General features: G+C 39.9%; 2 protein-coding genes across 3 annotated transcripts; both read right to left on the bottom strand.

The window, feature by feature from the left end:
• Window positions 1-598: 598 nt before the first annotated feature.
• Window positions 599-12338, bottom strand: LOC129238881 (helix-loop-helix protein 1). 2 transcript variants are annotated; one of them, XM_054874105.1, is made up of 2 exons: window positions 12306-12338; window positions 599-1120 (listed from the first exon to the last, which is right to left on the bottom strand). In XM_054874105.1, exon 2 carries the CDS (start codon window positions 1091-1093, stop codon window positions 629-631), a length of 465 nt encoding a protein of 154 aa, XP_054730080.1. In that variant the 5' UTR covers window positions 1094-1120; window positions 12306-12338; the 3' UTR covers window positions 599-628. The 2 variants fall into 2 exon arrangements, with proteins under 2 accessions (XP_054730080.1, XP_054730079.1); XM_054874104.1 differs by lacking the exon at window positions 12306-12338 and adding an exon at window positions 9167-9247.
• A 906-nt stretch (window positions 12339-13244) lies between these two features.
• On the bottom strand, window positions 13245-14450 carry LOC129238880 (eukaryotic translation initiation factor 3 subunit G-1). The gene is made up of 2 exons (XM_054874103.1): window positions 14327-14450; window positions 13245-14257 (listed from the first exon to the last, which is right to left on the bottom strand). Exon 2 carries the CDS (start codon window positions 14255-14257, stop codon window positions 13448-13450), a length of 810 nt encoding a protein of 269 aa, XP_054730078.1. The 5' UTR covers window positions 14327-14450; the 3' UTR covers window positions 13245-13447.
• Window positions 14451-14780: the final 330 nt, after the last annotated feature.

A 14780-nucleotide genomic window follows, 5' to 3' on the forward strand; every position in this document is an offset into this window, starting at 1 on the left:
TATGCATAACCTGCATTTATGTGTTTCTATTCACCTTGATGATAAGGCGTTTGGGTTAACTATCACAATGATAGAGACTCCTCATTTTGTAACAACAAAAAAATCCTAGCTTCAAAAAACACTGTAGCCAATAAAATTTCCCACTCTTCGCCAATTGGCTTTTTTCTTCGCTCTATTTGCTATTCCAACTGTACAAATATGTATTTGTTGTGTTTTTTTGGGGTTCGTAACAGCTATGTAGATAAGTCGCAGGTGGACAATGGCGGCAAGAGCATGAGATAAATGAAAACTGTTGTAGTAGCAGCTGAGACAGAATACTCAGGGCATAACATTGTTGTTGCATAAGCTATTGCCGCCAAGCCAAAAACAAAATAAAGGAGAAAATAAGTATAAATTACTTCTGAGTAAAGTAGAGTAATATTTATTATGAAATTCTTAATATATGTATGCAATAAATCAAAGTTATACATATATACATACATATATGTATATTAATATTATTTAAATATTTAGTTAAAATTAAATGGTATCACATTGCAGCTTAAATTATCAAACAAGAATGAAAAAAACAACATTTCAACCCAATCTACGTATAAATTAAAATTTTACATGACAATTGCTACATGTCTTATGGTGTTTCCAGCACATGATTCAAATACGCTATATAGCATATAGCTAGTTTGAGAATTTCTATTTTAGACAACTTCTTATCCGGTGGCAAAGTGGGCAGCAGCTTGCGCAACTCAGCGAAGCTCACATTGAACGCTTCCACGCGTATACGTTCGCGTGTTGCATGTGCTGTGCGATATTTCAGTGTGGCACGTCGCCGGCGACGACGCTCTTCACGCGTCAAACCTACTAATTCGGAGGGATCCAAGTGCGCTATAGGTGTTGTGCGGCGTCGTGGTGCTGGTGTAGGCGGCGGTGGCGGCGAGGCCTGTGGCATTGTCTCACAAGCCATGCGCGCTTGGAAGCGGCGATCTATGTCCAATACATAATCGTGATTCTCGGCGCTACCGTTGAGATCGTGCAAATAGTAGCGTCCCAAGGAGATGCTTTGTGACGGCACCATATGCGTCATGTCGTACACCATGATGGCTTAGAGGGCGTTGTGTGAATGCTACAAGAAACGAGATAATATTACGATTAAACAGAAAAAAAATCGTTTATAAAAATTGAATGCAGTTTTTTGGCTAAAGTTTTTAACTATATGTAGATGAGGTGTCACGCCTGTTTAATTTGTGGTTAAGCAACGTGCGTCTTCCCGCCCAGCAGCCACACAGAACGCATGCCGTCGGCAATGAGTTTTGGTGCATTATTTATGCGTCCGTGAATTTGTTTTTGCTCAAGGGGTTACTCCGTTTACCCCCTTACTGTTTACCATTTCATATTTGTCTGCGCTTTGTATGCTTTGTTAACTTCTTTTTGCCTTCACGTGTGTCAACATGCCACCCCTTTCGTTTGCTCCGAGTGTTCGTGCGCAGCTTAAGTACTCTCTAACTAACCGCATTATATTTATTATTGTTATTATTTTTCTGAATTTTATTATTATCGCCACATATTTTCACACCTAGTCAAATAGTAGCGAAAAATGAAAGGATGTGGGAGTGTTGCAGCAGTGGAATGAGTGCAAATGTGTAAAGATTGGTTTGCAGCACACGTTTCGCAATTTGCAATAAAAATTTGATATTTATTAAATTACAAAGCCCTCTTATGATTGAGATTGGGATAATTGGGAGTTTTTTTGCGAATATCGAAGATATAATAAGAAGTGAGGTATCGATAAAAAAGAAAAAAAAAACATGAAAAAAATGTAAGACAGAAAGCTGCCACGGAAAACTCATGCTAAGTTGAAGATAAATCGAACGCCGAGATTTTTCGCACTGGTTGAAGAACCTTCAGAAAGGCTTATAGTCTGAGGTTAGCTGTAGGAAACGAAGTGTCTCGTTATTTACACTCTGTCTAATGGAAGCGTTTGACGGTCACTTAGAAGCTATTTGCCCAATTCGATTCTAATAAACTGCATTGTGTGGACTTATAATGAATTTTTAGATTATTAAATAAATAAATAAATAAGTAAATAATCGGCCGCCATTGCCGAATGGCTAGTGCGTTACTACCATTCGGATAACGTGGGTTCGAATCTCCGTACAACACCAAAATGAAGAAAAAGTTTTTTTTAATAGCGGTCGCCCCTCGGCAGGCAATGGAAGACCTCAGAGTGTATTTCTGCCATGAAAAAGCTCCTCATAAAAAATATCTGCCATTCACAGTCCGCTTAAAACTGTAGGTCCCTCCATTTGTGGAACCACATCAAAACGCTCGCCAGAAATAGGAGGAGGAGCCCGGCCAAACATCCAAAAAACAATAAGCGTGTAAGCGCCAATTACATATAGGTATATATGTATAAATAATATTTATTATGCGCAATATATTCAATAAAATGCATAGTTATCACCATTAGCTATGATGGCTTCACATCTTTGAGTCATATAAAGCGCGATCAGATTAGAGGTACTTCTTCCGTCACCGATGAGGCCCATTTTTGGCTCAACGGCTACATCAATAAGCAAAATAGCCATATTTAGGCTGAAGAGCAACACGAAACCATTCAAGAACAGCCATTACAACCAACACATCCATTGTAAACTACGGTTTGGTGCGGCCTATGGGCTGGAGGAATCATCGACCCATATTTCTTCAAAGACGAGGCTGGTGCCAATGTAACAGTGAATGACGAACACTATCGCGTCATGATAAACGACCTTTTGATGCCGGAAATTGAAGCAAGTGGCCTCCACAACATTTGGCTCCAACAAAACGGCGCTATTTGTCGTACAGCCCGTGAAACAACGGATTTACTGCGTCGTCGTTTCGGTGAGCAATTTATCTCTCGTCTCGTATGATGTCATACCCTTGGGCTTTTGTTTGTGGGGGTATGTAAAGATCCTCCTCGTATTTGTGACGTGCGTCTTGATGTTCTTCCACAAACGGAGAGACCTACAGGTTTAAGCCGACTCCGAGCGGCAGATATTTTTTATGTGAAGCTTTTTCATGGCAAAAATACACTCGGAGGTTTGCTATTGGCTGCCGAGGCCCGACCGCTGTTAAACTTTTTCTATCATTTCGGTATTTCATGCACGGAGACTCTAACCTCCGCACGTCCGAATGATAGTCACACACCAACCCATTCGACTAAGACTCTTCGAGTCATACTTTGTGTTAATTTCTGCGCAAGTTGTGGAGGTAATCGGAGTTTGCCTTAATAACTGTTTCTCCGTCCATATTTATTTTCCTTTGCGTTTTTGCTTAACTATTACCCAAACATTTCCAATATGGTTGGCATCGGGCGACTGTGAAGGCCAATCAAACATTTCAATCCTATTTTTCTTTCTCTACACACTTTCGTTGTCCTCTTGTAAAATCCGAGTTTGGCTAGTCCTTTCAAACTTCTTCGTAGCTCACGGTAATTGCGTTGGTCAACACACATAAAGTAGCCGCAAATATGAACCCTAAGTTTGTCGATTATTATTAAGATCGACGTATGCAAGGAGAATGGTTCCATGTGCAGAAGTCCACGCAAGTGAGGAAAGTTACTGATCGCCATTCACCTGGCAGTGGCCAGGACGATTCTTCTACATATGGTTCAAGCAGCTCACAACGGCCGGGATTAGCCCACGTATCCTCTGGTTAGCTTCCGAACACCCGTTCGGGAGTGAGCTAAAGTGAGAAGGCGAAGCATTCCAGGATAGCTGGTTGTGCGCTGGGTTTGGGACCCGCCACTTAAAAATCTCCCCCAATGAAAGCATATACAAAGCCTCGGATGAGAACTTCCAACACTGATGACGACCCCTGCAAACGAAATAAGGACTATGATTTGAGGGCATGCACCTGGAATGTCCGGTCCCTTAATGGGGAAGGTGCCTCTGCCCGGCTGGTTGATGTCCTATGAGAGATGACATCGCTGCCATCCAAGAGATGCGATGGACGGGACAAGGTAAGAAAACCATAGGACCTTGCGACGTCTACTACAGCTGCCATGTAAAGGAGCGCAAATTCGGTGTCGGATTTGTTGTGGGAGAGAGACTTCGTCGCCAAGTACTGTCGTTCACTCCGGTGGACGAGCGTCTCGCAATAATCCGCTTCAAAGCGCGATTTTTTAACATCTCGCTAATTTGCGCCCACGCCCCGACGGAAGAGAAGGACGATGCGACCAAAGATTCCTTCTATGAGCGCTTGGAACGTTCCTATGAGCGCTGCCCCCGCCACGACATAAAAATCGTGCTTGGCGACTTCAACGCCAGGGTGGGCAAGGAGGGAATTTTTGGTCCCACAGTCGGAAAATTCAGCCTGCACAACGAAACATCCGGTAACGGACAGAGGCTGATCGACTTCGCCGGGGCCCGAAACATGGTAGTCTGCAGCACCAGATTCCAGCATAAAAAGATACACCAAGCTACCTGGCTGTCTCCTGATCGAAAAACGCGAAACCAGATCGATCATGTTGTGATAGATGGAAGACACGCTTCTAGTGTATTAGATGTACGCACGATCCAAGGACCCAACATCGACTTGGATCATTACCTTGTTGCAGCCAAACTGCGCACACGCCTCTGTGCAGCGAAAAGCGTTCATCTGCCTACGCAAAGAATGTTCGACATCGAAAAGCTGCAATCACAACAGACAGCCAGAAGATTCGCCACTCGACTCTCACTCTTGCTCTCGGAGAGCACTGCCCAACAAACCGGCATGCCCGAGCAATGAAGCAACATTTCTCGTTCCCTACGTACCGCCGCCGAAGAAGAAATCGGATTCCGGCGAGCCCGAAAAAACAATTGGTACGACGAGGAATGTCATGCTGCCGCCGAAAGAAAAGATGCTGCCTATAGAGCCACACTGCGATCGGGCGCAACGCGAGCCATGTGGGATCGCTACAGAGAGCTAAGAAAAGAAGAGAGACGTATTATTCGACAGAAGAAACGAGAGGCCGAAATACGTGAGTGCGAGGAGCTTGAGATGCTGACCAATAGGAACAACGCCCGAAAATTTTACCAGAAAGTTCGGCGGCTTACAGAAAGTTTTAAGACCGGGGCGTTGTCCTGTAAGAACAAAGACGGCGATCTGGTGACTGACGTACAGAGCAATCTTAAATTATGGAGGGAACACTTCTCGAACCTGTTAAACGGTGACAGCTGCGCATGTCATAGAGAATGTGAAGATCCCGATACCCCAATCGTTGACGACGGAATTGTCGTTCCGTTACCCGACCATGACGAGGTGAGAATAGCGATAACGCGGCTAAAGAACAGCAAAGCCGCGGGCGCCGACGGACTGCCGGCTGAGCTATTCAAACATGGCGGCGAGGAGCTGGTAAGGTGCATGCATCAGCTCCTATGCAGAATATGGTCGGATGAAAGCATGCCTGCCGATTGGAATTTAAGTGTGCTCTGCCCAATCCATAAGAAGGGCGGTCCTGCAATTTGTGCCAATTACCGCGGAATTTGTCTTCTAAATATCGCCTATAAGGTTCTAGCGAGCGTATTGTGTGAAAGGCTGAAGCCCACCGTCAACCAACTGATTGGACCTTATCAGAGTGGCTTCAGACCTGGAAAGTCTACCATCGACCAAATATTCACAATAGGCCAAATCTTGGAAAAGACCCATGAAAGGAGAATCGACACACACCATCTTTTCTTCGACTTCAAAGCTGCATTCGACAGTACGGAAAGGAGTTACCTGTATGCCGCTATGTCTGAATTTGGTATCCCCGCAAAACTAATACGGCTATGCAAGATGACGTAGCTCAATACCAGCAGCACCGTCAGAATTGGGAAGGACCTCTCCGAGCCGTTTGATACCAAACGAGGTTTCAGACAGGGTGACTCGCTGTCGTGTGACTTCTTTAACCTGATGTTGGAGAGCATCGTACGAGCCGCAGAACTTAATCGCTCAGGCACAATTTTTTATAAGAGCGTACAATTGTTGGCGTATGCCGATGATATTGACATCATCGGCCTTAACAACCGCGCTGCTAGTTCTGCCTTCTCCAAACTGGATAAAGAGGCAAAGCGAATGGGTTTGGTGGTGAACGAGGACAAAACGAAGTACCTCCTGTCATCAAACAAACAGTCGGCGAACTCGCGTATCGGCACCCACGTCACTGTTGACAGTTATAATTTTGAGGTTGTAAAGGACTTCGTATACTTAGGAACCAGCATTAACACCGATAACAATGTCAGCCTTGAAATCCAACGTAGAATCTCTCTTGCCAACAAGTGCTACTTTGGACTAAGTAGGCAACTGATCAGTAAAGTCCTCTCTCGACGAACAAAACTGACACCCTACAAGACTCTCATCATGCCCGTCCTAACGTATGGCGCAGAAGCGTGGACGACGACAACATCCGATGAAGCGACGCTTGGAGTGTTCGAGAGAAAAATTCTGCGTAAGATTTTTGGACCTTTGCACGTTGGCAACGGCGAATATCACAGGCGATGGAACGATGAGCTGTATGAGCTTTACGACGGCATAGACATAGCGCAGCGAATAAAGATCTAGCGGCTACGTTGGCTGGGTCATGTCGTCCGGATGGATACAAACGCTCCGGCTCTGAAAGTATTCGATGCGGTACCAGCTGGTGGTAGCAGAGGAAGAGGAAGGCCTCCTCTGCGTTGGAAAGATCAGGTGGAGAAGGACTTGGCTTCACTTGGTGTGTCCAATTGGCGCCGGTTAGCACGAGAAAGAAACGACTGGCGCGCCTTGTTAATCTCGGCCAAAATCGCGTAAGCGGTTATCGCGCCAATTAAGAAGAAGAGAGTATGCAACTATTCGCCTTAAAGAAGATTTATCCCTGAATATTACGTTTGTCCAATTCGCTTCAGTATTTGCAAGACTGTTTTGATTGTGTGATAATGACAGCAGCGGTTTTTTTTTAATGTGTTCCGGAATTTGAGGTCTTCTGCCCGTAAACGTCCCCGAATCGTTTCTTTGGATACGTTAACACCACTTTTCCTTAAGGGGGAACACCACTGTGATTTTTCAAAAAAATCGTTTTTTTGCATTTTGCACAAAGTACATATATTTAAAAATATGTAAAAAAAATGTTAACTTAAAATCTTGAAAATTGACGAAGTTATACCCAATACAATAAGTACAGGTATTGAGTTACAACGGCCAATGAAAACTTGAAACGCGTTTTTCTCAAAACGACTTTTCTGTACACGGTGGCGTCGATTTCTCGAAGACTTATGGACCGATTTAAAATATATTTTTTTAATTTTTGTACATGTATTGGCTACAGTCGTACATAGCCATTTTTAAAAATTCCAAAAAGTAATATTTTTTCAAGCCTGTCAAAAACAAAAAAAGGGTAAAAACACAAACTCATTTTTCAAACTTGCACCATTCTCTAAAAAATAAAAATATAATAAAAAAAACCGCCACGTACGACGATAGCCATTGCGTTTCCACGAAAGTCGGTTCTACGTTACCGAAACGACCCGGATTTATATCCGGCCAAGGACTGTCACTCCAGCAGCATGCACCGTATGTAAGTATGGGGAATGTTTATGCTGCTACAACAAAGATAGCCATTGATGTATAGATTAAGAATTTCTTTGGTTTTTGCTTTCAGATGATTTTTCACCGCTATATCGTGGCCACCAGGGTGCATCAGTTTTTTATGACGTCATTGCATTAATATTAATAACAATTGTAATTTTTAATATTTTTTAATAAAAATTTGTTTCAGTGTAGTTGAATATAGGTTAAATAAATTATAATTTTTCCGATCTTCAAATAATCATCCCTACTTATAAAAAAAATTCATGAGAATCACTTAATTTTCACGCGTTCACAGAGGAGTTCCCTCTTAAAACTGTTTCAGCTTCACGTAACGATAGGTTCGACTTTGTCACAAACAAATCAATGATCTTCTGATCTTGTTTTGGAGAAATGTTTTTGGGTTTTTGTGGGCTGTGCTGTGTCACTTATCGTTTGAAATAAGTTGGAAAATTAAAAAAAAAACAATCGAAAATCAAATAATCAATTCTGTTTCAAGAGTTGAAGCAGTAAATCGAAGTTGCCATTTTGTATAATAATTCGGTGCTTATGAAAAGGTACTGAAAAACAAGATTGACACAATGAATACATCCTTATTTGGCTTCGGCCCCCCTCCAATTTGTTGGTTTTTTATTGGGAGATTTTTCATGGCAGAAATACACTCGGCGGCTTATCGATGTCTGCTGAGGAGCGACGGCTATTAGAAAAAAAAGTTTCCTATGATTTGATGTTTCATGTGTTCTACAATTGGTTTCGAACCCGGGCCCTATTGGATGGTAGTCTCGGCTGTGAAAGTAATTTTTATGAAATAATGTTCATGTTTAATGAAAAGAGCAAACCAAAAGTCATTAAAAAATATTCATGCGACTTTTATTTATAGCGAAACTAAATTAAATTCTAGTCGGTATAAGGAATAAGTAAAATAAGTGGAGTTTGAATAGAGACAAAACACTTTTTGCTTTTAAATCCAAACGCACTCTCAATTTCTTTGTGAAGTACCAAATCAGAGCAACACTCAAGGTTTGTCTTTTTTCACGGCAAATTTCACGATCCACTCTGCGTGCTTTGGAGCTAAACTCGAATCAATAAACGAGAACGCACTATTGAATGTTCCTGCGCCCCATACGGACTTTATGTTGACAGAAAAATCCGAAAGATTGTGTCTGCCAAGCTTCAATCTTTTCAGAAGCGGTTTTTCACATTTTCTTTCATACAAAGCACATTTCGGAAGTCTTTTTGACGTTTATATATAGCATTTTTCAAAAAAAATATGTTTTGAGTTTAAAGGAACCGCCCTAAAATATTTAGAGAAACTAATAAGAAATATTTTTTTGTATCGTGTTGGAAAATAAGTAGTTTTTCATCTTCGATTTCGATAAGAATCCACCATCAAATAAAGTAACCTCGCAAACAAAAAAAATTCTAAATTAAAATTTCTGTAAGTTCTACACTTAATATAGAAATTGTAATTTCTGCACTTTCCACGAATTGTATACCATTTTTTTTATACATTTCACTCTAACATAGTTCTTTTATAAATTTGTTTATGCAACAACAAGCACATAAATTGATACTAAATATTAGATATTTTCCCATTTTTGCTTACTTCTTAAATACAAAAATTTTTTCTTTACTTTTAAATAATCAATTTAATTTTTTTATTTTTAATTGGTCAGTCAGTGCTGAATATCTTTTAATTCACTTGCAAATTATCCGCCTCGCTAGGCGCTTCATGAGTTTTACGTGTATTCGCGACGAAATCGAAATGCTTCATATTCTTGCTCATACAGCATCTTTTTATATCAAACCTCTGCACTCACCCCTAAAACGGGCAGTTCATGGTGTTGTTCTAAATGTATAGAAAGTGGGGAGTTTTCCTATGTATGCAGCATTATTGCAACCAATGAGCGACAGCGGTGAAGCACACATCCACAATTTCCTAAGGATGCTGTTTATAATCGAACAGTGAGCAAATGGTGAAGAAAAGGAAAGAGAAAATAAAATGGCGTTCATGGTTACACCTTCTTCGATTACCACAAATCTTTTAATCTAAATTTATTGATTAAATGTTGGTATTGGTAAATGTTGCAATTTCACTTTTCTACAAAAAATTATTTTTAGTTTGTCAAGTTATCAAAATTTAGTTACTTTTATACAAATAATATGTAAGTGTGTCAATATAAAATATAATAGATTATTTAAATATTTATTAATGTTAAAATATTTACAGTTTACTGTGAAACATGAAACTAAACTCAATTTTGGATTGCATTAAGAATCAAAATTTTATTTGATCCAAAATTTTCGATATTGTTTTAGTTAGAAATTTGCATAAATCCAGACATAGTATATTTTTCACGTAATATACATAAATAAAAGAAAATGAGCAACCAAATAAATTCTTCAAAGTCGAAAAAAATTTCAAATTCAAATGAAAAAATATATAATTGGCGCGTACACCCTTTTTGGGTGTTTGGCCGAGCTCCTCCTCCTATTTGTGGCGTGCGTCTTGATTTTGTTCTACAAATGGAGGGACCTACAATTTCAGGCCGACTCCGAACGGCAAATATTTTTTATGAGGAGCTTTTTCATGGCAGAAATACACTCGGAGGTTTACCATTGCCTGCCGAGGGGCGACCGCTATTAGAAAAATGTTTTTATTAATTTTGGTTTCACCGAGATGAACTCCGAATGGTAATCACGCACCAACCCATTCGGCTACGGCGGCCGCCTGAAAAAAGTTTGTAATCCCAAAATAAAAAATTACATAACATAACAACATAGGATTCAAGAAGAAACACACTATTCGGTAAAACAAAAAGATATTTCTTTTTTGGTGACCGCTACGAGTTTTTGACGCTCGACAAAATTGGAGCTGTATCGTTCTGGCACTGCCGAAACGCAAGACTGGAACCAGATGTGTAAAAAAAACACACACACACATCTCGGGTCGTTAAATCATGGTTAAGGGCAAACAAAAATTAAACTTATCGAGTGGCCGGCCCAAAGTCCCGAATTAAATCCCATAAAAAATCTATGGGGGCACAAAAAACAGGTAGTAGCAGGAAAGAAGCTAATACAGAAAAGCGACCTGTGGGAGATTATTCAACAGGACTGACAGTGTTGCGCTTGGATTCTGTTCATTATTCACATTTTTAACCGGTATAAGCTTATAGAAATAGAGTTAATTTTGCTAATAAAAGTCATCCAAAAATATTAAAACGATAATATAATAAATTAGTGTATAAGTGAGTATTGGTTATGGAATACAATTTTATTCTTTCTAACTTCTTCATCTTCTTAATTGGGGCGATAGCCGCTTACGCGATTTTGGCCGAGTTTAACAAAGCGCGCCAGTCGTTTTTTTCCTGCTAACCGGCGCCAATTGGACACACCAAGTGAAGCCAAGTCCTTCTCCACCTGATCTTTCCAACGCAGAGGAGGCCTTCCTCTTCCTCTACTACCACCAGCTGGTACCGCATCGAATACTTTCAGAGCCGGAGCGTTTGTATCCATTCGGACGACATGACCCAGCCAACGTAGCCGCTGGATCTTTATTCGCTGCGCTATGTCTATGCCGTCGTAAAGCTCATACAGCTCATCGTTCCATCGCCTGTGAGATTCGCCGTTGCCAACGTGCAAAGGTCCAAAAATCTTAAGCAGAATCTTCCTGTCAAACACTCCAAGCGTCGCTTCATCGGATGTTGTCATCGTCCAAGCTTCTGCGCCATACGTTAGGACGGGCATGATGAGAGTCTTGTAGAGTGTTAGTTTTGTTCGTCGAGAGGACTTTGCTACTCAATTGCCTACTTAGTCCAAAGTAGCACTTGTTGGCAAGAGAGATTCTACGTTGGCTGACATTGTTATCGGCGTTAATGCTGGTTCCTAAGTATACGAAGTCCTTTACAACCTCGAAATCATAGCTGTCAACAGTGACGTGGGTGCCGATACGCGAGTGCGCCGACTGTTTGTTTGATGACAAGAAGTACTTCGTTTTGTCCTCGTTCACCACCCTACCCATTCGCTTTGCATCTTTATCCAGTTTGGAGAAGGCAGAACTAACAGCGCGGTTGTTAAGGCCGATGATGCCGATATCATCTTCTTCTTAACTATACACTTATAAGTTGATCTATGAGTTTGTATATGACTTAGGACTCAGTTTTTCAATGCCGCTCCAGTAAATGTGAGGCCGATATCTTTGAGCTTAATGAGTTCACTTAAGGTTCGCGCAATGGGTGCCCTCATGGCATAATTGAATTTGTTCAATTGCACATGAAATATAAAATGGAGTATATTTTATTTTATTTGTTTTGTATTTATTTTATTTTCATTTAATTTAACTAGTTTTTTTTTAATTTTATTATTATTTCAATGTAATCCATTTTATATTAAGTTAAGTTAATTTTCAATGAATAATTGGCTTTCTTTTATTTTATTTTATTTTTATATTTTGTTTTACTCCAGTTCACGTCATTTAAAGCTTTTTTTTATTAAATTGAAACATTTAACAAAACATTCGCCCTTTTTATAAATCGATAACCGGAAGTATGCTTAATCGATAAACATATCACCATTTCTCCTATGAATCGTTGTAACGTTGTTGTTCTTTAACTAAAGCATCACTGTTTCAATTTAAATCACAAGAAACATAGTATTAAATAAACATTGTAAAAATTTAAAGAAAAAAGTAGAAAAACTCGACGTACTACAAAAAAGCCATATAATAAAACTGAACCATTGCTTACAGTCAGGCCGCCATCAAATTGCAATTTGGAACACAAATTTGCGGGTAAAATATGTCGTCGCACCAATCTATTCATTGATGTCGTCTTCTTGTGGGCGAGAAACAAAACTGGTGAGAAATTATGCCATCTTGCAGAGGCATATACTTTTGTACAATTTCGTCTTACATTGAAACGCTTTTTTAGTATACCTCGCCTTGTGCTAGCTACTTCAAATCCGTCAAAGAGCTAGTGCAGAGTGATGAATTAAATGCCTACAGCGAAGTGATGCCTTTGATGCATTGGCAAAAATATGATGAGGCGAATAAGAGACGTGATTAATTTACTTTCATCTCTGCGTGTCACTATTGGAACCGGAATGCAACTCCAGAAATTGCCTTATGTTGGTGGAAGTTAATACCTGGACGAAAGTTCGAGTTAGGGAAAAAATAAAGGAGAAAATTGGAGCAATGCGGTATTGCAAGATAATTTATTTTATTGGCGGTTACTTTAAGAAATGTGAATAAAATTGATTTAATTTCATGGAAAGAAAAGTAGTTAAAAAAAAAACTAATTGAAAAAAAGTAAAAAAATAACAGCAAGTGCATTTTTTTATTGCTTTCAAAAAGTACGAACAGGTTCACCATTGTCTGCCGAGGGACGACCGCTATTGGAACACAGTTTTGATGTCTCATGCCCGGACATACGATCCTGGACACTTCCGAGTGGTAGTCCGGCACCAACTTCCCTGACAACGGTACGAAGTCAAATTAGCGCGGTTGTATTCAATTTTTGTCTATTAGGGCTGGAATATAAAATGGGTAATCAAACCACGTCTACCCAATGGCGCAGCATATAGTTCTCTTATCGTGCTCAATATTTGGCTGATATATTACGAATTGCTGGTTTGCACTCTCCTTTCAGAAATAGTAAATCTCTTAAGATTAACAAATAGTTGTCAAATCTAGTTTTATACCTATAATTTGATTATTTATTTGATAATTCATTATGCCTTTGCAATTAGTATCCCTTACTGTAAGACAGTGAATGAAATTCTAAATATACTCGTATATGAGAAAATTTTCTTTTCATAATATAAAACTATTTTAATATTGTTTCTGCTGTTGCTGTTCTCTGGCTAACTTTGCATCCTTTGTCATTATCGATCAGTTGGTCTGTGGCTTCGACCATTCCACATTTAAAATCAAGTGATCATAACCATGTCCATTGAGAATTTCAATAGCAGCAGCGGCATCCTTCCGTTGTTTGAAATGTACATAAGCAAAACCTTTGCACAGCCCAGTGTTCTTGTCACGCGCCAAATACATTTTGCTATGCTGACCAATTTTCTTTACCAATTCATCCAGATCGGCCTCTGTCATCGACTCAGACAAATTGGAAATACGGATAGCGGCGGTATCATCACGTCCACGCATGCCTAATCCACCTTTCTGACTGTCCTTTAGGAAGGGTGGCACATACTTTCCGGATTTGGGCGCTTCGACCGCTGCTGTCGCAGCAGCTGCAGCCTTCTTTTCCATTAAATTCGTATCCATAGCTGTGCCTTTGTACGGACAATTCACGGACCAATGCTCACCATTACAAATACGACATTTGGCAATGTTCTTTGAAGGATCAAGTAGTTGATCATTGGCCTTCTCTTCTTCTTTGGAGTTGAGAAATTGCATGAATATTTCTTCAGACACCATAGTTGTTTGTGAATTTGGGCCGGGTTTGTCGTTCTTTGAATCACCAAATTTCGCCCAAGTGCGCCGTTTAGCTACAGTTTTTGGCACAACTTGCTTGGAAATTTTATAAGTGCGCACAACTTTTACCTTTTTGTCATCTTTATTGTACTTATATTCTGTGACGTATTTGTAGCCGTTTTCAACGGTCTCAGTGGTAGGAGGCAGACCGCCATAGTCGAGCTCGACCTCATCGGCCCAAGAAGATTTAATTGTGTCAACGCCGGGCATCTAAATACACAAAAGTTTCAATTATTGGTTGATAATTGTGGAAAACTACAATTTAGTTAATGATTTCACCTTTTGTGCGGATAATTAAGCAGAAAAAATTGAGAATACACACGCCACGAGTTAAACAGCGAAAATTTTGTGCAAAAGGAACGTCAACAGAAATTGACAAATTCAACTGTCAAAGTTACTTGATGGGAAGTGTAAGGAAATAATATTGTAAAGGGTTGCATTATGTGACATTTTTGAGTCTGATGTCAATAGAGAATCAAGGTTTTCTAATATGATAAAAATAGTATATTTTCTTAAAAAAATTAAGTAACATTTATATGCCGACATTACGAAAATACTATCGTATACCTGCAAAATTTATGTGAGAACAGAATAAGATTAAACACTTCCGAAAGTATATATTTAATGTCAAGAATGATAGAGAAGAAGATTGCGCCTTCCGAATTCGCCGAGTCGTAAGAGTTCATCAATGAACAAACAAAAGGAAGGGGAATTACTTGTTTGTGAAGAAGAG

Source organism: Anastrepha obliqua, chromosome 2 (assembly GCF_027943255.1).
Source record: "Anastrepha obliqua isolate idAnaObli1 chromosome 2, idAnaObli1_1.0, whole genome shotgun sequence".
Lineage (NCBI taxonomy): Eukaryota > Metazoa > Arthropoda > Insecta > Diptera > Tephritidae > Anastrepha > Anastrepha obliqua.